Consider the following 27,639-nt stretch of genomic DNA (forward strand, 5'->3'; position numbering starts at 1 on the left):
GCAGAATGCTGATGTGCAGAATTCTAGGGGATAAGATCTGATAACTTGGTTCTCAAGTGAGGCCTCCTTGGGAGACACAGGGAAGGAAAGCAATCCCCTAGGACACCTCCCACTGAGAGGACAAAGATTACTGGTAGGAAGTTGGAGTCCTGCTAATAAAGATACCCATCACAGCCTTCAGGGCAGACACCTCACAGCAGTGCTAAGTGTTCTCAGAAGGTTCGCTAAGTCAGGGAGTGAAGGTCCGCTGAGTCGGGGAGTCTGGAGTGGTGAGCCCACGTGGGTGGTCTTCCTTGGCCAGCTCCTTCAGGGGTCTGCAGCCCTGTGTTGTTCTCAGTATGATCTCCAGACCACCTGCCTCAGAGGCAGGGAGGGAAGAAGGTCTGATTTCTATGTCTGTGTCTCTTCCAAAGCTGAAAATCATGGGAAACTAATGGATGTGCCTCTCAGCTGTTGAGAAGGACACCCATAAGGGCAACCAGGAGCACCCCAGTCCGCCATAATACATATGCCCCACACACAGGGTTGACCCAATTTCAGACTTCAGTTTTCATTGCAAAGCTGCCCGTGGGGGCCAGGCTCCCACTCTGCCCTGACTTGCCCTTCCCCTCCCTCTCTTCCGCTCCACCCGCCACCTGGGTAAGAGGAGGTTGAAGAATTGGGTCAGGCCAGCATGGGCGTATTCCCCCAGGAGGAAAGCGAGCAGCCTTCCGCTGCCACCACCCCGCAGGCCTAGCTGACTTCGCTTCGCTCGATAGGGTTGGTGGAGGCAGTGAGGCTCTCGGCGGGGCCAGGTTCGGGAGAGGCGGGGGCACCCCTCGCCGTCTGGGCCAGGGTGCCCCCGCGGCGGCTGCTGGACGCCTCGGAGCCGGTGCCCTCCAACAGCTTGGCGACGAAGGCCGTGCCAGCCGAGCGCTGCAGGCCGCCGGCAGCGCATGCGTACAGCACGGGGTTCACGCTGCTGCTCGGGAAGGCCAGCGTTCTGAGCGCTTGCGGGTCAGGTGCAGCCGCTGACTCTCAGGCCGGGACCCCAATGTCTTGCCCGCCAGCGCTCGGACCCCCTTGGCCAGATTCACCACGTGGTAGGGCAGCCAGAAGGCAGCGAAGACCAGGATGATAAAGGCCAGCAGGCGGCCGGTGCAGCGGCTGCGGCGGAAGCGCCGGACCCGCAGCTGGCGCCGGATGTCGGAGTAGCTGGCCACCACGGCCAGGAAGGGCAGCAGGAAGCCGGTGACCACCTCGAAGAACAGATGGAAAGCCCTAAGTGCTTCGCTGGGGTACTTCGGGAAGCAGACCAGGCTCCCGTTGTCCGGACCCAATGTCACTTTGCGGTACAAGATGACGGGTGTGGCCAGCAGGACAGACACCACCCAGATGCCTGCTAGCGCCCGCCAGGCAACTGTCTTGGTGCGAGTTTCTGGGACACAGAGTGGGGGGCCACCACCAGCGAGCGGTCCAGGCTCATGGCCGTGATAAGCAGGACGCTGGCATACATGCTGACTCCACAGACATAGTGGAACAGGCGGCAGCCAGCCAGTCCAAAAGTCCAGGTGCCTTGGGCCGTGTAGTAGAGGAAAAAGGGGGCAGTGAGCAATACGGCCAAGTCGGCCAGGGCCAAGTGTAGCACCAGCAGGGCAGTGACAGAGCACTTCCGCATCTCTACCAGGATGCTCCACACCGCAAAGCTGTTGCCGGGCAGCCCCACAGCCAGTGCTACTGACAGTACGATGATAACCAGCAGAGAGATGAACGTGACACCTGGTGACGAGGGTGCTTCAGGAGATGTAGTGTTCGTGGCCATTGCAAGGACCTGGAGAGCGAGGGCGGACACGCACATGAGGGAAGGGACAAGGGTTTCCTGACACCCTGGACACACCTAGCCTGCGTATTCTACTCTGTCTCCAAGGTCAGCAGCAGCAGATGCACCTCCACAGTATACTGCCCTCATCACTGCCAGCTGACCTGTCTTAAGGGGATCTGGCTGAGTAGAAAGACTTAATTTCCTAACTGGGCCACAGGGCCCCTTCCTGCCCACAGACCCAATTGCAAAATATATAGCAACAGCAGAAGCAGTATTTCCAGACCCTTCAGCCTCCTTCCCTCAGGAGACCCTGAAACCCAGAACCAAAGTGGGGACTTTCCTTACCAATGCCGCACCCCTCAAAAGGCTAGCTCCTTTCCCCCCCGCCAGGCACTCAGCCCTTCAGTCCCACTGACTTCTTCCAACCACCTACCCACTCACCCCAGAGATTCCCGGGGCCCAGCAAGAATAACAGGGATGGGAAGGATTTCGTGGATAGGAGACAAGACTAAGTCCTCCCAAGTCATTTTACCACTGGTCAGGCTTTCTTTGGAAATTCCTTTGGACCTCGTCTTATGGCTTCACCCCCCCCCCCACTCCCCTACTCCCAGGTAACTTACTTAAGGCTTTGCCGAGCACTGGTTGGAAGCTGGTGTCAATCCCAGGGTGAGAACAGAGTGGTGTAGCCTATCCCCAGATCTGTCTCAGTGCCAGGGGCCTGGCCTGGGGTCCAGGTTCTATCAGCTAAGTCAGCCAGAGAGGAAGTACCACAGAGCAGGGGAGGGAGAAGACACATCTTCCTGAGGGTGGGGTGAGAACTCCTACCCCCTCCCTTCACTAGATGAGGTGGAATATTCTTCATGTTCCGGAAGAGCCCAGCTGGGAGGACGACTCCTCAGGGGTGGGGCAAGAAGAGAAGAGCCCCGGAAGGGGCAGTGAGAGAGGAAAGAGGGGTGAGGGGGTGAGTAGGCTGGGGTGTGGCCTCAGATGCAGGTCTAGACTGAAGCATTGAACAGAGTCATAAACTGCGTCATACAGGAGAAGGAGGGAAGGAAGCCAGAGAGGGGAAATGGACTCAGATTGAGAGGTCAGAACGTTGGATACCTTTATATTTTCTGTGAGCGATGTCGATTTTTCGATTAATAGGAAGTATAGGTTGACGCTGTGGCTAGGTTCTGGGTTTGGGTCAGGTGACATCAAAGAGGATGGCATTGTGTGTTTGGCTTGAATTCAAGCCATGACCGGGATTTGGGGGAGAGGACCCTCTTCCAGCACCCCATTCCTCCGCTCGGTTAAAAGAACTAGTTCCATTCTAGGTCAATCTCCAATCTCTTTGGGAGAAGCCAAAGTCCAAATGGTCTCTCTAGTATCACACAGAATGACAATTTCTTCCCCTTCCCGAACCACTTGCCTTGTGTTTGCCCATGTGGCTACCCTGCCACATGAATTTGGACCCAGGATCTGGGCACTAGGCAAGGAAGTCAGCACCACCTCTTTCCTACCTTCCCACAGCTGACTGTTCTGTCCCACCTTAGACACACAGAGAGAGCAGAGGTGAGCACAGGGGAGCAGGCATGAGGGAGTGAGGGCAGCAATGCCTTATGCCTGCCCTGCCAAGGGGGGAAACCAGGAGGCTGGAAAGGGAAACAGCCCCCAGAAGGGTCACTCTTCCGGCTCCCTGGAAGGAGGACAGTCTCGTCTTCTTGAACTCTCCTGCAAAGCTAAGAACCAAAAAGTCTTATCTTCCATCTGACCATGAGCCTTTCTGCTTCCCTTCCAACTCTGCCTCTTCTCAGGAAAGATGCACAGTGTAATGGTGGTCATTGAGGTCCCTTATCCTCTGTAGTGCCCCTACCTTTCCTGCTGTGGGAAAAGCCAGAGCAGAGTTGACCCAGCAGTTATCAGGCAGAGGATACGGCGAAAAGAAATGGGCTGAAACCGCAGCAAGAACTGAAGACAGAGTTGAGGAAGGGCTTTCTGACCACAGAGGGTGTGTGAGAAGGGGAGTGTGTAACGGAAGTTGGGGAGCCTCTGCCCCAGTGCGCAAGGACAGGAAGAAGCCCATGAAGTTGGTGTTTGAGGATAGAAGCTTCCGGCTCAGAGCTCCAGGGTCAACCAGAGGTCCCTTCTGACAGGAACTGGGGTGTCTTTGCCCCCTCTTCCAAACTGCTCCCCACCTCCGTTTCTCTCAATGGCCTGTCTTCCTCTGCCCTAGACTAGACACTCTAGGCATACTCTCCGTCCCCCAGGTCCGGAGCTCCATCCCAACCCGTTTTGGTGGCCCTGATGTGACCCTGAGAACTGGATTTCCTTTGCTGTCTCTCTTGGCCTCTGCCTGGGTGGTGTGAACAGTCACTAAAGCAGAACCAGGGTGATGGTTAGGGTGACCTCTCAGGTAAGTTTGCCAGAGACTGAGGGGGCTGGGACAAGAGACTCAGTGCTAAAACTGAGAAAGTCCTGGGCAAACGGGGATGGGTTGGTCACCATGGTGACCACACGTGTGTGCACACGGACAGCCCTTAAAAAGAACCCCATCCTACATCCCCAAACTCAAAAGTGTCAGGAGCCAGAAAAATTTTGAGACCTAGAGATAGAAAGATTCCAAAAGATGGGGGCTGAGAAGTACTGGGGGAGATGAGGAAGAGCTAGCAGTCTTGGGGGGAGTCAAGACTTGGCAGAGAGGAAGAAGAGAGAGAGGAGAGGTGGCACCTCCCTGAAAAATTCCTCCTGTCTTCCAGATATCCACACCACTCCCCATACCCCTCAACCCCAGCCCCCAGAGGGTCCCTGCGTGAGTGAACGCCTGTTCCCGGGCTCCTTTTTGAGTCAGGTGACCTTTGCAGGGAGAGTTAGATTCAAAGAAGGTACATCTCAGATTCCCACGGCCCCTCCCCCACTGTACCAACCACAAGACAGACAAGAAAACTTTCCTTTCAAACCCCACAGATTGACTTTCCCCTTCCACAGCCAGTTTCCTCTCCACTCGGCTCTAACAGACCCCAAAGAATGGATCCCATCACCACCCCTCATCCAAGCACTCATACCTTTCCTTCCTCTTTCTCTCTTTATTTCCAGAGCGGTTCTATGGGTTGGCTAGGGGGAACCAGGCCACCTGGGCTGGGGAGGACAGGTCATGATGCCACCGAAGGCTGGCATTGCCCAGCCTCGGCCCGACCCAGCAGGCAAGTAGGTGACTTCGGTATCACTCAGGTATGATGAACCACTGGAGGGAGCATGCTTAAGCCATCGTGTAATTGTTGCCAAAATCTTGGCTCCCTGTCCACCAATGCCGAATAGAAATACGGAGACAAAGTCTGGAGGAAATAGAAAAGAGTGGCTTTATTCCTTTGGCCAGGCAAGAGGGAAACACAGCAGGCTAGCACCTCAAGAACTGTGCCCCCCCTCTCCTGGGGGATTACAGAGGGTCTTATAGGTAGAACTTGCAGTCCAGGTAAGTGATAAGGATCAAAGTGGTGAAGGTTTTGCATTCTTCTTCTTCTTGCAATATTTTAAAATGGCCACAGCTAGCAAAAGGCAACCGGGTCTGGTGTCCCTGAAGTTATTGTCCCGTGACCTTTTTTTTTTTTTTTTGTGGTACGCGGGCCTCTCCCGTTGCAGAGCAGCACAGGCTCCGGACGCACAGGCTCAGCGGCCATGGCTCACGGGCCCAGCCGCTCCGCGGCATGTGGGATCCTCCCGGACCGGGGCACGAACCCGTGTCCCCTGCATCAGCAGGCAGACTCTCAACCACTGCGCCACCAGGGAAGCCCCGGTGACCTTCTTTTAATGCTGCGAGAGAGTGTAGGGGGAGAAGAATGCCAGGTGCAGAGTATAATTCCTATGGAATCAGAGAGTAATTAGCTTTGTGAAGGACAAGTCTAGCTACAAGTGTTTGTTAGTAGTAACAGCTAAAGAGTAACCAAGATTGCTTAACTCTTTCAGGCCTGTTTATGCTGTTTCCCCAGCCTGTTCATTGTTTGCTTATTTTCCTTGCTTATCAGAAAAGTCTCATTTCTATTTTTGCTGAAACATAATGACCACCCAGTGTATTTCACAATAGCTATTGGCAACAAGTAAGCAGCTCTGGCACCTGGGCACATGCCAACCTGCAAGTACATGATACTCCTTAACACTGACCATCACCACTCAAAGTCCCTCAGTTTGAGGAACCTGGGCCTGCCCCAGATGTATGATAATTCTGCCCAGACAGGTCAAAACTATGGTCAGAGAAGGATCCCCAAACTGTCCACAGTGGTTCCCTGAGTTCTGGGAGGCGATGTAAGGGGATAGGGGAGAGCAGGCCCGGTTGTAGGGTTTGACGTCAAGGGTCTCATCCCTGACTGTCCCTCTCCGCCCCGCCCCCAGGGTCTCCATTGCCACGGCCCTGCCCCAGCACTTTGAGCCGAGTGCTAGCTCGGAGCTCCATGGCCCCCACCCTAGACTGGACGCCCCATCGGGCCTCTCCGGAGCCCTCGAAGAGCCGCGTGAGGAAGCGGGGACCCGCTCGGGGCAGTAGATCCCCGGCGGTGAAGAGGTAGAGCAGCGGGTTGACGCTGGAGCTGAAGAAGGCCAGAGCCGTGGTTCCGGCTCGCGCCGCCTGGCCCGCCCCGCCCAGGCTCGCCAAGGCTCCTTCGGGCGGAGCCAGCGCGGCGAGCGCCTGCAGTACGTTGACAGCGTGGTAGGGGGCCCAGAGCAAGCCAAAGGCCAGCACGATGGCGACCACCAGCCGGCCCACCCGCGCCCCGTGCCGCCTGGCGCCCCAGCGGGTGCCCCGCAGCCGCACCAGCGTCACGCCGTAGCAGCCGAGCACCAGCCCGAAGGGCAGCACGAAGGCGGTCAGGGTCTCCAGGCTCAGGTGGGCGGCGGCGTGGGCGGGCGACGGGTGGCACAGCTGGCACACGCGGTCCGCCCAGAGGTGGCGGTACACGGCGGCCGGGCTGGCGAGCACCAGGGCGGCCAGCCAGACGGCCAGCAGCAGGCGGCGGGCCAGGGCCGGGCTGCGCAGCCGGGGCGCCAGGAAGGGGCGGGTGATGGCGAGGCAGCGCTGCAGGCTGAGCAGGCCGGTGAGCAGCACGCTGGCGTACATGCTGAGCGCGCACACGTAGTACACGGCCTTGCAGCCCGCCTGGCCCAGCGGCCAGGCCTGCCGGGTCAGGAAGGTCACGAAGAGCGGCGTGAGCAGCAGCACCGAGCCGTCGGCCAGCGCCAGGTGCAGCACGAGCGTGGCCGCCAGCGGTCGCCCCCGTGCGGGCCGCCAGCCCGCCAAGCTCCACACCACGAAGCCGTTGCCAGGCAGCCCCAGCAGCGCCGCCAGCAGCAGGAAGGCTGTGCCTGTGACCCGCGAGGTCTTCCAGCTCAGCAGCGTCTCGTTTCCCGGGGGACCGTAGCAAACCGACATCCCTAGGCGCCTACGGAAGGCTGGAAAGAGCCATGGAGCGCTTTCAGGTGGGGCAAAAGCCCACGTTACGCCTGATGCCGGTGAGAAGGGACTGTGCCTCCCTCACTCCTCTGCAGCCTGCCTCTCTTCTGTCTGGGAGCTTCTGTCTCTTCCTCCAGGACCCCAGACCCAGCTCAAACACTGCTTCCTGGAACCCAAATCCCCTGCTCTGGGTCAGCCGACCTCCCCAGTCCTGACTCCCAGGCTGTCACTGCCTCCACCTTCCACCCTCCTAACCTGGCCTCTCCTTCTTCGTCCAGCCCCGTTGCCTATACCTCAGGGCAAAAGTGAGTGGAAGGGAGTATGGTCTCATGGGCAGATCTACTTACCCAGCTGGGAGCGAGCAGGGTTGGGGGCCCTCCAGGGGCCTGGGGAAGCCCAAAGGCAAAGGGGCAGTGGGCCGGGTGCCTAATCCTGTCCTGTGCCTGTCAGGTTGTCAGAGGGTGAGGCGAAAACAGGGAGGGACAAGGTGGGGCTCCTCTCGGGCCTTTCCTGGGGCCCCTCCCTCACCCTGCTGCTTCCCATCACTAACACGTCCAGGCGTGTGAGAGCCCGCCTCCCCAGGAAACAGGATAAGCTGAAGGGGTGCAGATAAGGTTCCCTGGTCGTGTGGGTGAGTAGGGACACTGCCAGATCCTGCCCCTGGGTCCTGCTTCTGCGCTCATCCCTCCCCACCCCCTGCCCCCCACCCTCTGGTCCCAATCCTCCCACCCTGCAGCTCTTATGCTGTCTGGCCGCTCTTGCCTGCACTCAGCAGAGAAGGCGACCCAACTCCTCATTCCCCCAGCTGCTCTACCTTTGCCTGTTTTCAGACTCCTGACCCTGAGACTCAGACTCCTGAGCCCCCTTTTTCCTCAGCTTCCTACCTACCCCTCTCACCTCTTGCCTTGGACCCTGCCCCAGTCATTCTGCCCTCACACCTCTCAGTGGGCTGTCAATGGCAGCTTTCAGTGTAAAGCATAGGTTAAGTTCCAGGCGGAATGGGAGATGCATGGAGGTGTGAGGGGCTTATAGCCTGGTTGAGGAGTCCTAACTGACAACCATGAAGAGGCCACACTGCCAGGCTGCACCAGGATACAACGCAAGGAAAAAGGAAAGGGCGCAGTGTAGAGACTTACTTCTCTAGGTCGTGAGGTTGGGCAAAGCTTGGAAAGGAAGAAATTTGGTAGATTGATGAAATTTAGGGAAAGGGAAAAAAGGCTTCTGCCCAGTCAACAGCCAGAAGGGGGTTCCTTGGGAGCCAGGACACCAGTCTTGTCTCAGTTTGGGTTCCCTCCAGAGCAGAGCCTGAGTCGAGGACATGGGTAATCTGGCATTTGGGGAGTCAGGTCGGGAAGCAGGAGTGAGAGAGCAGGGGAAGAGAGGGAAGAGGAAAACCAGTAAGAGTGTATTATTGAATTCCAATATTCAGTGGGCATCAGGAACCTCTGAGTGCACAAAATAACTTCCAGAAAGAGAGAAGATGGGCGTTTATGGCCAGCTCACATTCCCCATTGTTTGAGGGTTGTCCTAGAGGCATTAATGCCCTTATACACACTTGCAGCCTGTACTTGTCAGGGGGCTGAGTGGGCTGCTACAGCTTCAGATAAGACTCCTGGGCAAGAAATCAAGGAGACTTATGCTCATGTGAGGGATTCACTGACAGTGAGAGTCTGAGCTTCCTCACAACTGTTCATCACAACTGCAGCTGAAATCAGAGATGGGGCACGGGGCACCGAATGCTAAAGTCCTGATGTCATCAAAGGACCCATCCCCTCTTCCGCCTTCCACATCTCCTTCATGCCTATAAAGTGGCCAATGGAGAAAGGTGAGAGAATGACTAATCCAGTGCAGCTGAAGCAGGCAGTTCTTCTGAAGAGAAGTGTTGAGCCAGCCCCTCCCCTAGCCCACAGAGGGAAGAGCATGAAAGAGGAAGGCCAGGGTCCCAGACAGGATCCTGGTGATTCTGGATCCATGGATCAGGACCCATCCTCCCCTCGCACCCCACCCAGGCACACTGCCTGGAGGTGTTCTATTTTCTCCAAGCCCTGCCCATCCTCAGCACGGCCTCCCTGTTCCTAAAGCTGCAGTTCATGGCGTTTTCAGTAGGTGGCAGCACATACAGAGCAAATCACATAACCAGCTTCACACAGATTGGGAGCCAGGAGAAATTGGCCCTAGAAATTACCTCGATATAAAGAAACACACCGGATATCACATTCCATCCAATTACATAGTTCCCATGTACCCTCACATCACACGCTGCCACCAGAGACACACACACAAACTTCCATGGCTTTTGCTGGACATATCTGGGCCTCCATCCTTCCTCCACCACCCCACTTGGCCCTTCCCCTCCTCCCTCCCCTTGGACTTTGCCCTTCTCACTGGCCAGGCAGGGGGGCCAGAGTCCGGGCTTGACTCATACCCCACCTCGCCGGGGCTGAGATCCCAGCTCCGTAACAGAAAACACCACCACTTCAGCTCCAACCCCGCCGAGAACCACCGAGCCCAGACCTCCCGGGAGAGGCAACTCTCCTGCTCCTTCCCTCCACCATGGAGTACCTCTCTGCCCTGGACCCCAGCGGCCTGCTCAGGTGATTTCTAACCCTTCTCTCCACTCTCCAGCTCTGGGGATATAGGCAGGGTGACAAAGCTGCTTTCAGACCCTAGAAAACTTTCGAATTTGTACCCCTTCCCCTCCCTGCCCCTTTTCACAGTGGGCTTGTCCAGCTCCTGAACCGCCACCCCATCCCCTCACCCCCCCCCACCGCGCCCAGTCTGTGGTCTCTCCCTCTCTCCCCGAGCTACTTTAATCCGCACACCTAGATCCCTCCCTCCCAACTTCCCTAAAGCTCCAGCTACCCCACGCCCGTCACCCCCGCTGCACTCACCAAACCCCTCACTCCTTCTTGACCTTTCTTCCCACCTACCAGGTCAGTAACCAGTATGAGCTCCGATTTGGGCCGTAAGGTCTGGACCTCGGCTCCACCACCCCCGCGACCTTTCCGCGTCTGTGATCACAAGAGGGCCACCCGGAAAGGCCTTACAGCTGCCACCCGCCGGGAACTGCTACACAAGGTGTGTGGGCCACGTCCCTGGGTTCCAAGAGCAGAGGCAGCCAAGGGGCTAGGGAAGAGTGTGAGCTTGGAATAATGAGCAGGAAGGGCCGCGGCTACATGGCTGCCCCTCCCTCTGAGGGCTAAAAGCAGGGGGGTGAGCCCAGTGGCTTCTGCTGCATTTGAGTCAGTTCACTTTTTTTTTTTCCAAGGAGTGGGCTTTTCTTTGGGGGCAGGAAAGGAGTAGACAGGGGTGGAGGGATAGATTTCAGAACTCAGTATGGAACGGCAATTTGTATGACAGATCAAATTCAAATCCTGATTCTGCCGCTTCCTAGTGTCAAAACTTGGGAAGTTACTCAGCCTATCAAAACCTCAGTTTCGGGCTTCCCTGGTGGCGCAGTGGTTGAGAGTCCGCCTGCCGATGCAGGGGACATGGGTTCGTGCCCCGGTCTGGGAAGATCCCACATGCCGCGGAGCGGCTGGGCCCGCGAGCCATGGCTGCTGAGCCTGTGCCTCCAGAGCCTGTGCTCCGCAGCGGGAGAGACCACAACAGTGAGAGGCCTGCGTACCGCAAAAAAAACAAAAACAAAAAAAAACCCTCAGTTTCTTCATCTGTAAAAAGGGTACAATAATACAACTACCTCCTAGGGCTGCTGAAAGGAGTAAAAGAGAATAATGTATGTAAAGTGCTACATAGATACTTGACACTAGTGAAGACTTAAAAAGGTTAAAAGTCATTATTACCGAAAATAGTTCTGAAGAACTCTGTGAGGGTCGGGGAGAGTGAGGTGGGACACTGGAGATAAGACCCCGTCGTGACAGGCCCCATCAGCATAATGCCTATACCCATTCAAGAGAAACTGGCTAGCTTTTCAATTCCTAACCAGTAGGCATGGCTTGGAGGGAAGCTGAGAGAGATGACAGTGACATGGTAGGAGCAAAGCAGGAACGAATAGGAAAAGGACAGGCCCTAGTGAGGGTCCCCCAACAACTAAAGAACACCGTGAGCTAGAGCCATTAGAAGGGATGGCAGAGCACCAGGAAGGAGAGTTGGGGTATCAGTCAGCATCTAGGGTCAACCATTGGGTGCTGGGCAGCCGGACAGGGAAGGGGCATGGGATAAGCTCTGCCCCTTCCCTCCTACTTCTTGCCACTGGGCAGGCACAGGAGACTCTGGCGCTGAGTGGAGTGCTAACACTGGTGCTGGAGGAGGATGGGACCACAGTGGAGAGCGAGGACTTCTTCCAGCTGTTGGAGGATGACACATGCCTGATGGTGCTGAAGTTGGGACAGAGCTGGAGCCCCAGCAGGGTGAGAGGCCCACACTGGGGCTGCTTAGGCCACTGATCCTTTCTGTCTCTCCCAAGCCTCTTCTGCTACCTAACCCTGATCTTGGGGGCAGAAGCGACGGGAGAGGTGAGGAGTTGTCGAGGACTCCTTGTAGTGGACCAACAGTCCAGGCAAGGGTGGGTCTGTCCCAGTGCTGACAGGGATTAGTGGTGAGTGTATGTGAGGGTCCATTGCACCGATGTGGGGGGCTCCTACAGAGTGGGGTGCTGTCGTATGGCCTGGGCCGGGAGAAGCCCAAGCACAGCAAGGACATCGCCCGCATCACCTTCGACGTATACAAGCAAAACCCTCGAGACCTCTTTGGCAGCCTGAACATCAAAGCCACGTTCTACGGGCTCTACTCCATGAGCTGTGACATTCAAGGACTCGGCCCAAAGAAAATACTCAGGTCAGAGACCAACATGTCACACTTCCCCACCCCTACGGCTGCACTCCCCTACCCTGTTAGCTCTCCCCTGTGGAAAACCCCCAGACCCCACCCCGTGACTTCCTCTTGTCTCTGCCCTTCAGGGAGCTCCTCCGATGGGCCTCCACACTGCTGCAAGGCCTGGGCCACATGCTGCTGGGAATTTCCTCCACCCTTCGTCATGCAGTGGAAGGGACTGAGCGGTGGCAGCGGCAGGGTCGCCTCCAACCCTACTGAGAAGGGGCTCTGAGCTTCTGCCCCTAGACTCATTCCAAGAGACAGACTGTAAGGACTGTGACAGCATCAAGTTTGGGGCCTACACACAGTGCAGGCTCACTAACCCGCCTGTTTTCCCCAGTCTTCTGATCCCATAGTGACAGGCCCATCAGCCTAACGCCTTCCACCCCAGCCTATACCCATTGCTGAAGAATACTATCCATTCCTAGCCATCTTTGCAGCCTCCCACTTACCCTGAAAGGCCACAGCCTGTCCACAGGCATCTGGATCCCACCCTGATTGCTGCTACATCTAGAGGTCCTTACCACTCCCCTCCTGTCCCTAAGCTCCCCAGTGCCCTGAAGAAAGCCCTCTCTAACTTTACCTTGAGATCTCTATTTCTTTGTACCCTTCCCCCACAAAATAACAAAGGTGTTTCCAGTAAAAATATAAAAATGTTTATCAATAAGACTTTTGACTCCAGTTTAAACTAGGAACAGGACAGGATAGATACTCCGTTTCCCCGTGCCCCATGAACACCCAGTCCCAGATCCAAAGGCCTTAGTCTTCAAGTATTGAGTTCAAGGCCCGCCTCCGCTTGGCCACCGCCCCCTGCTGCTGTTCCCAAGCCTCTCGCCGCTTCAGAAAGGTAGTCAGGGCCACGTTTCGAGCTACATGGTGGCCAAAAGGGTCCCTTATCAGCTCCTGGTTCCGCGCCCCTGCAAAGGGAACCATTCGTGTTCAGTATCACCATGCAGTCACCCACCCATCCTTGAAGAGACTCTACCTGGGGTGAAAGTCCCTCCATTTTTTTGGAACCCTGGGTCTGCCTCAGGATAGAGTTAACCCCTCACTGTCCAAAGAAGAGAAGTCAGGAGGAGGGGTGGGAGCACAGGGCTGCACAGTCCGCAGAGGGGCAGGGGAGAACAGACTGCCAAGAACCCGTGGCCAAGACCACCCTTTGGAACTGAAGTCTCTGCTTAATTTAGGTCCATTCCCAGCCACCCAGCTCTTTAGAGTGAGGAAAGGGGACACTTGGAAAGGTCAAAGATCGGTGCTGGTACTCACCCAGCTCAGCAGCAATTTCCTTCCGGGCCCCCAGGGCTGCCCCACTCCAGATGGCATCAAGCACACGGCTGCCGTGGCGACTACAGGCCAGAGCCACATACTGTCCCTGCATTGAGACAAGCAAGGTAGGGCCCTCTAGGGCAGTCCACAGAAGTGTGTTGGGTTGGGGTGGGCATGAGGGCTGAAGTTCAGAGGCTGAGTTGAAGCAGTCTAGGAACTACACATCCTCTCTGTGACTCCGAAGCACAGTCCTGGGGGAAGCTCACATGCTCTAAATGGAGGATGGCAGAGGAATCAAAGCAGAAGCCAGAAATCTAACCTTTAGGGTCTTCAGCGCCCGGCGGCGCTGCTTGCGTGTCACGGAGGGGCTGGTCAGGACAGCATCAAGCACATGGGAACCAGCAGGGCTTTGCGCCAGAGTCAGAAGCTGTGGTCCTGTCAAGGCACCCAAACTTCGAAGTATAATAACAGGACTGGAGAAGTGCAGCAAATGCTGGAGCAGTAGAGACCCAAGGACTGTCACTTCCCCCAGGTCCCTGGCGGTGGCCATTTCTAGCTGGAAGGACAGAGACAGGGAATTAGGAGGCAGCCACCAAACTGCCACCTTCACTTGGATGAAGCCAGAGATCTCACCACCCTCACCTCAGTGGTGAGGGGCTTCCTAAGCCCTGGGAGGCCTGGTCCCCAGTTAGTCACAGGTTTGGCCTCTCCCCTACCTCACCTGGTGCTCTGCGGGCACTGCCCCCTCCTCCTCTGCCAGTCCATAGTACACCTCATAAGTCATCAAAGTGGCAAAGAGAGGCACACAGGCCACTTGCCGGGAAGAGGGCTCTGCACAGTGGAACGCCTAGAAAGGAAGACAAAACATGAAACTGAGAACTAACCTCAAGCAATTCATCCCTAACCTCGACTTCCCAGACAGGGGAAAGCATTCAGGACAGATGAGAATGCCTGAGTCCACAAGAACATAAGCTGCATGCGGACAGGATCTCATCTGCCTTGCTGTATCCACAGCCTCCATATATGTAACGGGCTGAATAAATATTTATTCCTTAAAACTTCTCTCTCTGTCCTGGGAGACTATTTTCATTCCAGGGCCATGAGATGGTTTTGGCTTCATTTCCCCCTGTATCTGTGAACTCCCTGGGCACTAGACCTCTTGGGTCCACAGATACAACGACTGAAGATTAGCTAAGTCCTAGCAGGTAGAATTTGAACTGAGGGCATAAATGGGTTGCGGGTAACCACCACTCACCTCCAACAACAGCTGTAGGACCTGGGCTTGGTGGATCCCAACTCTGTGGCAGGCCCCGACCAGGGCAATGACTACCCCTGAGTGACCCTGAGCCAGCACAGCTTCCAGGGCAGGGCTTAGCTCCTCAAACACGGGGGACAGCTGAGGGGAGACATGGGTTAAAGAATCTGGCATTCTGGTAACAGTGGGCTGAGTTATTGAGAGAAATCTTCCTGCCAAAAACAACTAAAAATGCTAGATAAAACATAAAAGCATTGCCAATAACAGGACTTTGGTTTGGATGGATAAGGAAGGTCCAGAACAAAGGGGCAGTCTTAGAGGTGCGGCCTCCCATGGGGAGGGGATTGTAAATGGCCATACTCTCAGGATAAGGGAGGACTAGAATTAAACCTCCCCTTCTACCCCAGATCTCAACCCATGAGATCCCAGGGAAACATGCCTTGGCACTAAGCAGCAAAGGAAATGAGAAGCTAGGACAGCAGCTCCAGTGCTCATATGGATTTGTAGCCAAGTACCCAGAGACTGCGCGAGCCACGGAAGCTCAGGCTGAGAACTTGAATTACGCCCGTCTCCTGCTGGCACTAGCACCTGAGAGAAGCCAAAGCAAATCCTTTCTGGGAAGAAGGCACCTTTACCCTAAGCTCTGGGAAGCCTCCAGGAATAACTTCTCAAGGGGAACGGCCAGTACACTGTTGAAAATACAGACGCAGGCATACAATAAAGCAAGTCCCAATGAACAAGAACTAAAAGGAACGGACTCAGCCAAGTTCCTGACTCACCAGCTCAGGAGTGGTGATAGCATCCAGGAAACGCTGCAAAGGGAAGTTAGCAATAGGATGTGCAGCCAGGGTCTGCAGCTGTCCTTGGAAGTGATCCTCAAAGAGGCTCTGGAGCCTTGGGGGCTCCGACACCAGCAGCACCTGCTCCAGGAGTCTGGAGCTCGTCTGATCGCGCAGAAATAGCAGTAGGGGACTGGGGACAAGGAGAGGGTGATCAGGTAGTCTTCACTTCACTTCATCCAAAATAACCACATCTTACCATGGTGATCATTTTGAAGTGTACTGAAATAGCAAATCATCACGTTGTGTGACAGGAACTAACACAGTGTTGTACGTCAATTATACTTCAAAAACAAACAAACTTATAGGAAAAGAGGTCAGATTTGTGTTTACCAGAGGCAGGGGCCCTGGGGGTAGGGGGAACTGGCGGAAAGCGATCAAAGGTACAAATGTCCAGTTATAAGATAAATACTAAGGATGTAATGTATAACATGATAAATATAACTAACACTAGTGTATGTTTTACATGGAAGTTGTTAAGAGTTCCCATCACAAGGAATAAAAAATTTTTTCCTATTTCTTTAATTTTGTATGTAAACGAGATGATGGATGTTCACTAAACTTATTGTGGTAATTGTTTTGTGAGGTAAGTCAGTCAAATCACGCTGCACACCTTAAACTTACGCAGTGCTATATGTCCATTATATCTCAATAAAACTGGACAAAAAAATAACATGGCTATATACATATATATCTCATATATATACCTCATATATATATCTCATATATATATTTCATATATATACACATGTACACACACACATACACAGAATGAAAACCTTTGTCTTTTAAAACAAACAAACAAAATACCCATATCATGTCATTCATTTCACACAGCCCACCACCTCGGTCAATCCTGAGGCCCTGTCCATACCTGCCATCTGCTGAGGAATTGCGGCTACTCAAGTAGCCCATCACAGCATTGCAGAGGTGGGCACAAAGCTGGGGCAGCTTGCGGTGTAAGATCTGTAAGGCTACTTGAAGGCAGAAGCTGGAGATCTTGTCAGTGATAAACACTGTGGGGGAGGGCAGAAATAATAAAAGCGGCTTTCCCAAAAGCCAGACAACCTATAAAACCTCAGATCTCAGGCAACAAGATTCAAGGGACTGTGGACACAAATGGTCTACACAGGGCCTTTACAACATCAAACCAGTTAAGATTTGAAAACAAGAGGGATAAGACTGATCAAAATAAGAGCCTTGTTTGATGATCATCACCTCCAAAAAAGATCCTAGATTTCCTCTTATTTCCCTCCTTACCAGCAATGTCCTTCAGAAAGCAGGAGCTCAGGTTCTGAAGACAATTCAAGAAGGTTTCAGGGACCTCGAAATCGGTTGCCTTACATTCCCGAGATGGGGCCCTTTGTGCTTCTGAAGGAAGATCAAGAACGTATGCAGTGGTGAGATCACGAACTGCCATCCAGGAGGAAGAATAATTCCGTAGTTGAACAAGGATTTGGCTTGGAGATGCGGAACACGTACAACTCAGTCGGTACAACTGAATGTCTCGTCTCGTCTGGATGACTGAACTGAGACTACATTTCTGTTTTAATTTCTCTAAGAAACTTCAACCAGCTCCCCCAGGGTCCATAGGAGATAGTCCAAACTCCTCAGTCAGGAGTTCAAGGTGTTCCAAAATCAGGCCTCACCTAAACTCACTATCTTATTTCCCAGTGTTTTTCAAAATGTAGGTCTGCTGCCTATGAGTGTATTACGAAATCAATCTAGTGGGTCTCAACCACCTTTTTTTTTTTTTGGCCGCGCTGTGTGGCCTGCGGGATCTTATTTCCCCAACCAGGGATCGAACCCACGCCCCCTGAAGTGAAAGCACAGATTCTTAATCACTGGACCGCCAGGGAAGTCCTAAGCATTTCTTTAATGTAACACACAAAATAAAATGAAAAAGGAGGGAACTCCCTGGCAGTCCAGTGGTTAGGGCTCCAAGCTTCCACTGCACGGGGCACAGGTTTGATGACTGGTCGAGGAACCACAAGCCGCGTGTGGCTCAGCAAAAAAAAAAAAAAAAAGGGGGGGGGAGAAAATATCAGAGTGGGTTGCATGTAGTAAGGGTATTGCTTTCTGACCTTTTGCTTGAATCCAGTATGTGTATATATACACATATGTATGTCATGTTTAAAAAACTTTTCCATACTGTGAGTTCTGGTTAAAAAAAAAGTTTGAAACGCAATGCTCAAGTGAATCATCTCTTCCACTTGCCCCCATTCTTCTAACAGCTGTTCCCTAAACACACCTATGCATCCTTACCTCTGGGCCTCTACGCACACTAATCTTTGGCCTGATATCCCTGACCTCATTTCTCTGCTAATTCTTTATGATCATGAAGAAATCCTCTGCTTATTCTCTCCTTCTGAACTTCCTAAACTCTCCTTCCCTCTGGGTCTATATCCCTTTCTTGTAATACTTACCAGGTAACTGGGAGCCACGGTGCCTGGCTCTCTCAGACTCCAGAAGAGTCCCTCCCAATACCTGCAGCAAAGTTCTGACCACGAAGCTGCCATGTGTGTCTCCACAGTAGAAAAGAAAATCATCACACACCTCAGCGGCTAGTCCCAGGCCCAGCTCCTCCAGGGTCTCCAAAGGACCATCCTTCCCATCCTCCTCCTCCTCCTCCTCCTCTGCAGGGTTCCCTAGCAATCGAGGCAGCTGCAGCAAAGCACTTTGCAATACATGGACCCCACATCGATGACAGGCCACAAAGCGCAAGTTGGGCCGCAGAGCAGCCCATACTCGACACAGCGGTTTCAGGGGACTGAACCCCAACAGTTCCTGCAGCATCTCACTACCAGCCCTGTTTGTGGCCAAGGCTAGGGCCTGAGCCTCCACTTCTTTCAAAACATTGTGCACCATCAGCTCTGGAAAAACAAGAAAAGAAATATATTAAAGAGAATGAGAGGAGGCTAAGGTTATGTTCCATCACTTAACCAAGGGGTGGGGAGGGAGGAAGGGGATACAGGAGATGAAACTAAGTCCTCACACCCTGGGGACCCACGAAAATGTCCTTACCGGTCCTGGATTTTATGCCCAACTAAGTGCCTCCCTTGATCCCACGCCAAAGTTGCTCCCTACCTCGTTCTTCTCCCGTCTCGGGGACCTCTTTCAGCGCGGATAGCGCCCGGCGGAAATACCCCAAAGCTTCTGGGCTCAGGTGAGGGTGCGCATCCGGAGCCGGCTCTGAGCGCCCATCCGGAGGCGGGCAGGGTTGTCGCTGGCGGCCTGGTGGGGGGCGCCCCGAGCCCTTGGCTCCGCGCCCTCTTTTGCCACCAGCTGGGAACCGGCGCCCCGCCTGGTGGGGGGAGCGCGGAACCAGCCCCATGAGTGCTTCGGCACCTCTCCGCCAGCAAAGGCTTCCTTAGCCGCAGAGGGAACCTCAAGCACTCGCGTACGGGCCGGGGCCTGGCAGAGTTTAGGCACGCCCGCGCGCTCAGGGCGCAGCGTTACACGTCATAGCCCCGCGACTGCCGCTCCGCGGCGGGAGTGGCTGAGTTTCAGGATCGCCCAGCTCTCGCTTGCCAGTGCTGGTTCCCACCGGTCATTGCCCCGGACCCGCGGGGTACTCTTTGATCCTCCCGTCCGCGTCGCCAGCGGAAACTGGGTCAGAACGCGGACTTCCACCCCAGCCTCGTACTCTGACCCCGTAGTTGTCACCTCGTCCCGCTCCCGCGGCCAGAATTAAAGTCCTTGACTTCGAGAACGAGGCGGCGCGAGAACTCCAGCAGCAGTACACGTGGCAGGTAAGGGGCGCGAGCTCCCTCCACTTCGGGCTCGGGGTCCCTTGGCCTCGCGCCCACCCCCGACCCGGAAGTCTCGCCTCCGGACCAGCGGCCAGTGCTCCAGAGAGCTCAGAACTCCGCGTGGACGCGCTGGGAGGGACCGCCCCGCTACAGTCCCCCACCCAGTCAGCCCCACTCAGAAAGTCTCAGTAAGTGGCCCTCCTGGACAGCCCCACTTCTTCAGTCCTTGGCCTCCCAAAAGGGACAACCAGCCTTGTCCTGGGCCCTGCACTGGTTATCCCCCTCTGAAACTTCTCTCCCATCAAAGGATCTCAGCCTTGGCTCCCCTTCCTATCATTGTCAAGGTCCCCCCTCTGCATATACACTCTGCAGGCTTCCGTCAGAGCAAGTCCTTGCTTCCACAGATTTAACCCCTTGGCTTGTGAGTCATGCCAGCTCCCATGAAGGGCCAAGTGTGCGTGGTTACGGGTGCTTCCAGGGGTATTGGCCGGGGCATCGCTTTGCAGCTCTGCCAAGCAGGTGCCACGGTTTACATCACTGGCCGCAATCTGGACACACTGCAGGCCACTGCTCAGGAGGTGAGTGCTTCTTCTGGGATCCCAGGGGCAGAAACCACCTCAGGGAGCCCTTCCCATTAACCACCCCTCTTAATCCCTTACCTGAAACCAAAATATTCCTCAGTAGACATGAACATTTTTACTCAAAGTGGGATAAGTAAACCCCATAAGTAACTTCAGATCAGGCTATATTTTGCCACCAAGTGAATTTTATGAAAAAACTTGCTGTTTGAGAGCTTCAGGGATTTTAGAGTTGCATCTTAAGAGTTGTGGACCTGTGCTTTTTCTCTGTTTTTGTTAAGACTTTATTGACTTGTACATTTTCACTCGACTTTTCTACTGAATTTCAGTTAAATAAATACTGGGGTGTGTTTGATAGGCTAGGCACTGGGTGAAGCACTGGGGTTACCAAAATTAGTAAGACATAACTTCTGCTTTTAAAAGAGAGTCCAGCAGGAAGTCTAAGGCAGAAACGGATCATTTCAATGTAATGTGAATACAGTAAGTGATAAAAGTAATTAATATTTATATGGTAAGTGATAAGTGTGCCCAGAATGCACTGGGAATATGGGTGAGCAGTTAGGCAGGGAGGTCAGAGGGTGGGACCCAGAGCATGGATCTGGAGAATATGATGATTGTTCTTGAATAAGGTGTTCTTTCTCTGAAGTTAGAGGATGGGGGCACATTTGTAGAGGGTGAGGCAGAACAGGAAGTAGAGATAGTTCATGTCTGAGAACTTTGATTTCTCATTTACCAGGCAGAAGTGTTGGTGGAGTGAGGGTAAGAGGGCTGTGATTTTAAGTTGGGTTTCCACATGAGTGGTGAAGAGTGGGAGCTAAGGGCACGTGAAATGGAAATGACTAGTAATGAGGAAAAAGATAGATACTCATTTCTCAAGAGCAGCCTCCAAGCCTAATTTGTCCCTCACCCTCCACATGCAGAGTACAATGCCTTGCGCATGGTAGGCCTCAGTAAATGTCTATAGATTTTAAACCTGGGATCCCCATCATCATTACTCTACAATGACAGGACCTAGCATTCCTGAAACTCCTCCAACAGGCACCAGAGGGCAGTATTGCCACCATGTTCCCTCAGCTGCTGGCTGTGAGTCCTATGATTGCCTTCTCAGCTCCCACGCTGGGAGTTGAGGGGAGCTGTGTTGTGTCTCATACTATGTTCGACGGGAAGCTCATATCCTCTCTAACCCTCTCCAGGCACAATCCCGAGGGGGCCGGTGTGTGCCCGTGGTGTGTGATTCAAGCCAGGAGAGTGAAGTGCGAAGCCTGTTTGAGCAGGTGGATCAAGAACAGGAGGGGCGTCTGGATGTGCTGGTCAACAACGCCTATGCTGGGGTCCAGGTGCTCTTTGAACTTTGACCCCAGCTCCACACTCCTGACCTTTCCCTCTGACCTGAGTCCTCATCCCCACTCATTATCCCTTCCATTATCCAGCCCCTTCCTGCCTTCAAAGCATCCTATTCACCACTCTCCCTGTCTTCCAGGTGATCCTGAACAACCCTAAAAAGGCATTCTGGGAAAGCCCCGCCTCCATCTGGGATGATATCAACAACGTCGGACTCAGGTAGGTGCCTCCCCTGCCACCCCGCTAAGGGCCTGGGCTCCCCTCACTCAACCAAGCTGAGGGCCCAGACGTTTTCCCATGTGCCCTCTCCTTTTCCCTCTGATCTTGTCTCTCTTCTCCCTTCTATCCCATTTGTCCACTAATCTCTAAAGAAGTTTAATCCGGTGAATCTGTACCTAGGAATGTCAACTTTTGCCTTGTTTCTGTCAGTAATTTTCATCTGAATTTGCCCTTGCCCTCCCTCCTGCCTCATTTTCTGCCCATCCAAATGCATGACCCAGAAGGGAGCCTCTTTCCCTCAGTAAAGCATGCCACCTATAGTCAGTATTTCCGAAGATGGCTAGAGGAAGAAATTGTTTTGTTTTAGATCAGAAGAAGGTCAATAAGGAAGAGTGAGTGCCAGCTATCTTAGCCTTTCCCTCCTCACTCCAGACCCACAGGCAAGGGTACTCCCAAGTCCAAGTTGGGAGGGCAGGGGTGTCATGGGGTTACACATACATCTGGCAAAGGAGTGAGATGAAACACCGCATTAAGAGTTCACCCAGCATGACATACATCAGTTAGGTCTGTGTTTATTGTTGGAAAGAGGGTACCCTCTCAGAAACTACACTGCATGGATGTGATCAGCCACCTGTGGGAGTCACCAAGAGATTATATGCAAATCTACTTCTGAAGCGTCTAAGGACACTCAGGGCTTCTAGCGGCAACCCCAGGGAAGCAGGATTAGAATCCACTTGTCATTTCCCAAGTGGAATAAAGGTTGTGAGGACAGAGGGGGATGGTCAGCCAACAATCAAGAAAAGAAAACCCGGACTTCCCTGGCAGTCCAGTGGTTAAGACTCCACCCTTCCACTGCAGAGGGCATGGGTTCAATCCCTGGTTGGGGAACTAAGATCCCGCATGCCGCATGGCGTGGCCAAAAAAAAAAAAGAAAGAAAACCCAAAAAGCTAGAAATTGGCAACACCCATATCCTTAACCCTCCAAAGAGAGGGGCCTTCCACACTCTCATCTCCTGCTGGTCAGGGTTTTGAGCCTGTGAAGCAAAGGCCTGGACACCGCCCTGGAGCTCTGATGAATTCTCCAAGGTGAAGGTCACTCTGTGAGCCTCCTGGAAGTGCACCAACATCTCCTTTCACCTCCCACACACACATTCACATTTACTGTGCCTTTCTTCTGCATTGCCTGAGGTCAGGCTTTCTTTTGATACCATACTCTACTTGTTTTCATTTGGAGGGTCCTGTTTCCCTTGCGATACTGGTTACCAAGTATGTGTGTTATTTTTTTAAAAATATACTGTGAAGACCAGTACAATCTTATTCCCCTAGTCACCACTGCTTCCTCTTTTGCCTGAGATATAGCTACTGTTAATAGCCTAGTATATATTCTACCATGCATTTAAATATTCCACTAGGAAGAGATACCATAATTTATTTATCTAATCCCTTATTTGTTGCAACAGTGGAAAATAATTAGGTCAAAAAATATGACTTCTTAAAGATTTTAATAAGCATTGTCAAACTGTCCTCTAAAAAGACCCCACCAATTTATAATCTCACAACAGTGAAGGAGGATATCTGTTTCCCCGTGTCCTCAATCATACTAGACAATATCAGGCCACGAGGTCAGGCAAGTTTCGCCATCTAATAGGCCAAAGATATCTGAAGGTGTTTTTTAATTTACACTTCTCTATTATTTGTGAAGTTGAGCTTTTTTTTTTCACTTTTTATTGGTTCTTGATTCTTTTGTGAGTTGTATTACTAAGTTATTCTTTTCACATCAATTTATAAGAGATCTTTGTACAAGATCTTTAGATTCCTTTGATGTGTTTTACAAATATCTTTCTCAATTTATTACTCATTGTTTGCATGTATGCTCTCCTCAGCTATGTATACTTAATTGTGTACACATGTATGTATTTGTACATCTTTCTCTCTCTATATATGTTTTACTGTTAAGAAGTCACATTTCTATCTAGGTGTGATACTGAGACAAGTTTTCCCTACCTCAAGTTTATGAACACATTGTCATGCTTTCTTTTAGTGCTTTTGTGCACTCATTTTTTTATATTCAAATATTTTGAGAATGCATTTTAAAACAGTAAATGAGGTGGAGAACAAATCCCACCCACTAAATAACTGACCAGTTGTTCCAAATCCATTTATTGTGTGGTCCATCTCGCCCCATTGGTTTGAAATGTTCCGTTTGTAATTCGCTGAATTCTCCTTTACACTTGGATTAATTATTGAGTATTTTGTTTCATTGACTTACTTATGTATTATTATGCCAGTCCTGCATTTTTTTAACTATTATGTCACTGTACTTTTTTTTTTTTTTTTTTTTTTTTTTGTGGTACGCGGGCCTCTCACTGTTGTGGCCTCTCCCATTGCGGAGCACAGGCTCCGGACGCGCAGGCTCAGTGGCCATGGCTCACGGGCCCAGCCGCTCCGCGGCACGTGGGATCTTCCCGGACCGGGGCACGAACCCGTGTCCTCTGCATCGGCAGGCGGACTCTCAACCACTGCGCCACCAGGAAAGCCCCTCATTGTACATTTTAACGCAGGTTGGTTGGGTGAGGGGAGCATATCCCCCTCACCGACACGATGTTACTCTTCCTTTTTCAGAATTTTCCTGGCTCTTCTTACACATCTATTCTCACTGAGCTTTAGATTGTTCTGTTGATCTCTCCAGGAGTCTTACTGAGATATAACTCCCATTGACTGGACCTGTGCATTAGTTTAAGTAGAACTGATGTTTTACATGTTGATTCTTCTAAGCAAATTATGTCTGTACTTGTTCTTTTATATTAAGCAGAACTTTATAGTTTTTCCTTGTAGATCCTATACATTTATTATGTTTTATCCCCTGAGCTATTTTAGCTTTGTTATTGCTGTCATGACAGAGTGCTTTTCTTCCATTACAGTCTTCTACAGATTGCTGTTTCTTAACCTTCGGTGGTTAATATTACCCATGTCCCTCTCAGAATGTGGCCTCAGGCCCTTGATTCACCAGGTTTGCGGCCTTCTCCTGGATCAGAAGCCATTAGGGGGCAGAAGAAACTTCCCGAGACAGCCCTGAATGTGGTTCATTCCTTCTTCTTTGCCCCACCTTCTAGAGGCCACTACTTATGCTCTGTGTATGGGGCACGGCTGATGGTACCAGCTGGCCGGGGGCTCATCGTGGTCATCTCCTCCATTGGTGGGCTGCAGTATTTCTTCAACGTCCCCTATGGCGTGGGCAAAGCTGCGGTGAGGACCCACTGGCACAGGGGTTGGGGACAGTCGTGGTACCCATAGCTCAGGAGAGACAGTCCCCGGTAGTCAGAGTGGTGAGGCTGACTGACCCTCACCTCCTCCTCTGCCCCTGCATGGATGGTTCCTTTGCCTGGGCTCCTCTCAGCTGGCCAGCCTAGGCAGTGCACTGGGGAAGGTGGACAGCTGAGACAGGGCTCCTGGGAAGGCCAGGAGGTTGGGGCATCCTCGGTGGAAGCAGGGAAGGCAGGGGAGGGAGGTGACATGACCAGGTGCCCTGGCTCCCACCTGGCCTTCTGTCCCTCTGCAGTGCGACAGGCTGGCTGCCGACTGTGCCCAGGAGCTGCGGTGCCACGGGGTCAGCTACGTGTCGCTTTGGCCAGGGTTGGTGCAGACAGAACTGCTGAAGGAGCACGTGATGAAGGAGGAGAACACTGCTGATCCCCTTGTTGAGCAGGTTGGCAAGGGGAGGGCGAGGGTGGCAGAAAATGTGGGGATCAGCCACTCCATCCCCACATCCTCCAACCGCAAGACAGTAACAACAGAGTAAATACCCAGGTGCTTGTCGCGGCAGGCGCAGGGCTGAGCACTGACACACATTATGTCCTTTTCTTCTGTAAGGGAGACGGTGTCTCCATTTCACAGACAGGGAAACTGAAACTCAGGGAGGCTAAGAAACTTGCTCAAGGTCACATGTGCCATAAGTGGAAAGATTATACAGCTCCAAAGCCCATGCCCTTGACCTCTGCTCTGAACTAATCTAGAAGGCCCAGACATAATTGACAACCCTACATCCTTCCACTTAGGAAAGGCAGTTGGTCCTGGTCCTGGGGTACAGGGCTCACTGGATGTGGGGAGGAATGATTCCCGTACCTTCTGAGATGCTGAGTCCTGCAGGTGCAGTGATGAGGGCCTCTGTCTCCTGGACAGAAGCTGAAAGCAGGGAAGGGACTTGGGCAGTGCTCTTGGAAATTAACCCTTCACTTCTCTGCCCCTGTGTTTCAGTTCAAATTTCGTTTCTCATCTGCGGAGACCACAGAAATGAGTGGCAAATGTGTGGTGGCTTTGGCAACAGGTGAAGAGGTTGGGGGCGGCTGGTAACAGGAAAGGGCGTGGAGGATCTTCAGGGTGGTGGCAGTCAGTTCAGGGTCCCGAGCCAGGAATATGCCCTTCTTTTCTCTGGCGTCTGGAGCCCCAAAGGGTCCGATGCCCAGTTTGAGGTGCGGGAGCCTCAGGAACTGGATCCTGGGAGACATGGCCAAGAGCCAGAGGCCCAGGAACCTTCCTAGAAACAGAGAGAAACAAGTCTGGGTCCCTAAGCCTGTCTCGGTAGTGCCCTGGGCCACACCCGGGCCGTCTCAGCTGTCTGTGTGCCCACAGACCCCAATATCCTGAGCCTAAGCGGGAAGGTGCTGCCGTCCTGTGACCTGGCGCGGCGCTACGGCCTGCAGGACGTTGATGGTAAGAGCTCTGGCCCAGCAGCCAGCCTGGACCTCTCTTCCTTCTCACCTGGCTCACCCCTTCTCCTGCCCTCTCTCCCTGTTCCCTCCTCCCTCACCTTCCATTCAGTCTCCTCAGCTGGGGTGGGGGTGTCCGAGGAGTGGGAAGCAAGGGTCTAATCCTTCTCCTGTGGTCCGCAGGCCGCCCCGTCCAGGACTATTTGTCTTTGAGCTCCGCTGTCTCCCATGTCTCCAGCCTGGGCTGGCTGGCCTCCTACTTGCCTGGCTTCCTCCGAGTGCCCAAGTGGGTTATGACCCTCTATGCTAGCAAGTTCTAACCCTCCTGGCCTGACACAGTTCTGCTTCCCTTTGGGCTGAGTGGTTGGCCTATCGCAGTGGAACAAGGCCACCTTTCCTGCCCACCTGCTGCATACCCTTGATCTGAAGAGAAGGCCTCTGCCGTGTGCCCTGGTTGAGCCCTAGGGGCCTTTATAGGTCCTTCTTCAGGTCTTCCTTGCCTCTGTGTTTTACTTTTTGCCTTAATATTGAAAAATGTTCTGGGGGCTAATAAAGGTCTCGTTTCTCCTTCAACTTATTTTCAAGTGCTGATTCTATGCTCAGGAAGGTATTAAGTACTTGAGAGAGAGACCTAATGGTATGCAAAGTGTGTAGGTTCTCAAGGATCTCTATCCCCAGCACAAGCCCCTTTACTCCACATCTGTTGCTCCTCTTCCCTGTAGAGCTGCCCATCTCAGGAGCACCTGCCCTTTGGCTCCCATGCCCCAGCTGGGGAGCAGGGTCCTCCACAGCCAGAAGCAGGCACACCCCAGTCCCTCACTGCTTTTCCACCCCCTCATTCTGCTGTCTCTTCAGGGATGCCTGCTGCCTTCTAGCTGGGCCTGATCCCTGGTTGAGGCCCAATCCAGGAAGGGCAAGCTCCTTGGTGTTCACAGTTTCCCGGAATTTGGGAGGAAAGTACTCTCCAGATCCACGTGAGAGGCAGAAGAGTAGTTGATGACACCGGCACATCACATCCTCCCTCCTGGGACAGCACCACCTGAACTGCTTTCGGAAGAACTGACTGCAAGAACCCTTCAGGGCTGCCTTTCCTGCTTGGGGGGGATCTGTCCCAGCCCGAGGCAAGGCAACAGGGTGTGTATTCCAAAGAGGAGCTGAGGGCCACTCTGAGGGCACCTTCCCACCAGCAGCCTCGATGGCCATCAAGGTAACTGGATGGCTGCTGTAAATCAGAGTGGCATAGATAATTTCTAAACTTCAAAAAGGGCAGGGTGAGAGCTGAGGCTTCCGAGGGCTCCCCATAGAGTCTGCAGAAGCTGTGATCTTCCTGTGGCTTTTTGGGGACCGCCCCTGGTTACTATTCCAGTGGGCGCTGGGGTGGCTCACTGGCTGGTGCATCTCTTCCAACCCTGCAGTCAGTGACTTGACGGCGGTTGCTTGAATTCAGCTATGGTGCGCGTATGTATGGCACAGGAGTCCACAGCTGCTGCCAGTCAGGCCATTTTTTAAGAGAGAGCCAGCTTCTCAGCGTGTGACTAGAACTGCGTACTTAAATTCCACCGTTTACCCAGGCACCCCATTCAGATCGCAGTGATCAGATTTCCTCACCACCCACTCACTGCCTTCCACT

General features: G+C 53.2%; 5 protein-coding genes across 6 annotated transcripts; 2 read left to right on the forward strand and 3 right to left on the reverse strand.

The window, feature by feature from the left end:
• Positions 1–732: 732 nt before the first annotated feature.
• LTB4R (leukotriene B4 receptor) lies at positions 733–1,801 on the reverse strand (the record flags this gene model as incomplete). Its single annotated transcript, XM_079913579.1, is given in 3 exon segments — positions 733–989; positions 992–1,414; positions 1,417–1,801. Coding segments are annotated over 3 exon segments (1,065 nt in total).
• Positions 1,802–6,131: 4,330 nt separating this feature from the next.
• Positions 6,132–7,810, reverse strand: LTB4R2 (leukotriene B4 receptor 2; the record flags this gene model as incomplete). The annotated part of the gene is made up of 1 exon (XM_079913818.1): positions 6,132–7,810. The coding sequence occupies exon 1, from the start codon at positions 7,197–7,199 to the stop codon at positions 6,132–6,134; it is 1,068 nt and encodes a 355-aa protein (XP_079769944.1). The 5' UTR covers positions 7,200–7,810.
• Positions 7,144–12,272, forward strand: CIDEB (cell death inducing DFFA like effector b; the record flags this gene model as incomplete). The annotated part of the gene is made up of 5 exons (XM_079913819.1): positions 7,144–7,246; positions 10,154–10,298; positions 11,441–11,590; positions 11,827–12,017; positions 12,140–12,272. The coding sequence occupies exons 2-5, from the start codon at positions 10,167–10,169 to the stop codon at positions 12,270–12,272; spliced, it is 606 nt and encodes a 201-aa protein (XP_079769945.1). The 5' UTR covers positions 7,144–7,246; positions 10,154–10,166.
• A 422-nt stretch (positions 12,273–12,694) lies between these two features.
• On the reverse strand, positions 12,695–18,847 carry NOP9 (NOP9 nucleolar protein). The gene is made up of 10 exons (XM_079913984.1): positions 18,501–18,847; positions 17,840–18,286; positions 16,674–16,784; positions 16,288–16,429; positions 15,354–15,546; positions 14,575–14,715; positions 14,041–14,166; positions 13,639–13,875; positions 13,320–13,425; positions 12,695–12,970 (listed from the first exon to the last, which is right to left on the reverse strand). Exons 1-10 carry the CDS (start codon positions 18,745–18,747, stop codon positions 12,813–12,815), a joined length of 1,908 nt encoding a protein of 635 aa, XP_079770110.1. The 5' UTR covers positions 18,748–18,847; the 3' UTR covers positions 12,695–12,812.
• Positions 18,848–18,907: 60 nt separating this feature from the next.
• On the forward strand, positions 18,908–26,582 carry DHRS1 (dehydrogenase/reductase 1). 2 transcript variants are annotated; one of them, XM_079913986.1, is made up of 9 exons: positions 18,908–19,165; positions 19,538–19,743; positions 20,937–21,080; positions 21,224–21,303; positions 24,417–24,549; positions 24,863–25,009; positions 25,558–25,627; positions 25,933–26,013; positions 26,193–26,582. In XM_079913986.1, the coding sequence occupies exons 2-9, from the start codon at positions 19,594–19,596 to the stop codon at positions 26,327–26,329; spliced, it is 942 nt and encodes a 313-aa protein (XP_079770112.1). In that variant the 5' UTR covers positions 18,908–19,165; positions 19,538–19,593; the 3' UTR covers positions 26,330–26,582. The 2 variants fall into 2 exon arrangements, with proteins under 2 accessions (XP_079770112.1, XP_079770111.1); XM_079913985.1 differs by having other exon boundaries at positions 19,570–19,743.
• Positions 26,583–27,639: the final 1,057 nt, after the last annotated feature.

Source organism: Stenella coeruleoalba (assembly GCF_951394435.1).
Source record: "Stenella coeruleoalba genome assembly, chromosome: 2".
NCBI classification, from domain to species: Eukaryota; Metazoa; Chordata; class Mammalia; order Artiodactyla; family Delphinidae; genus Stenella; species Stenella coeruleoalba.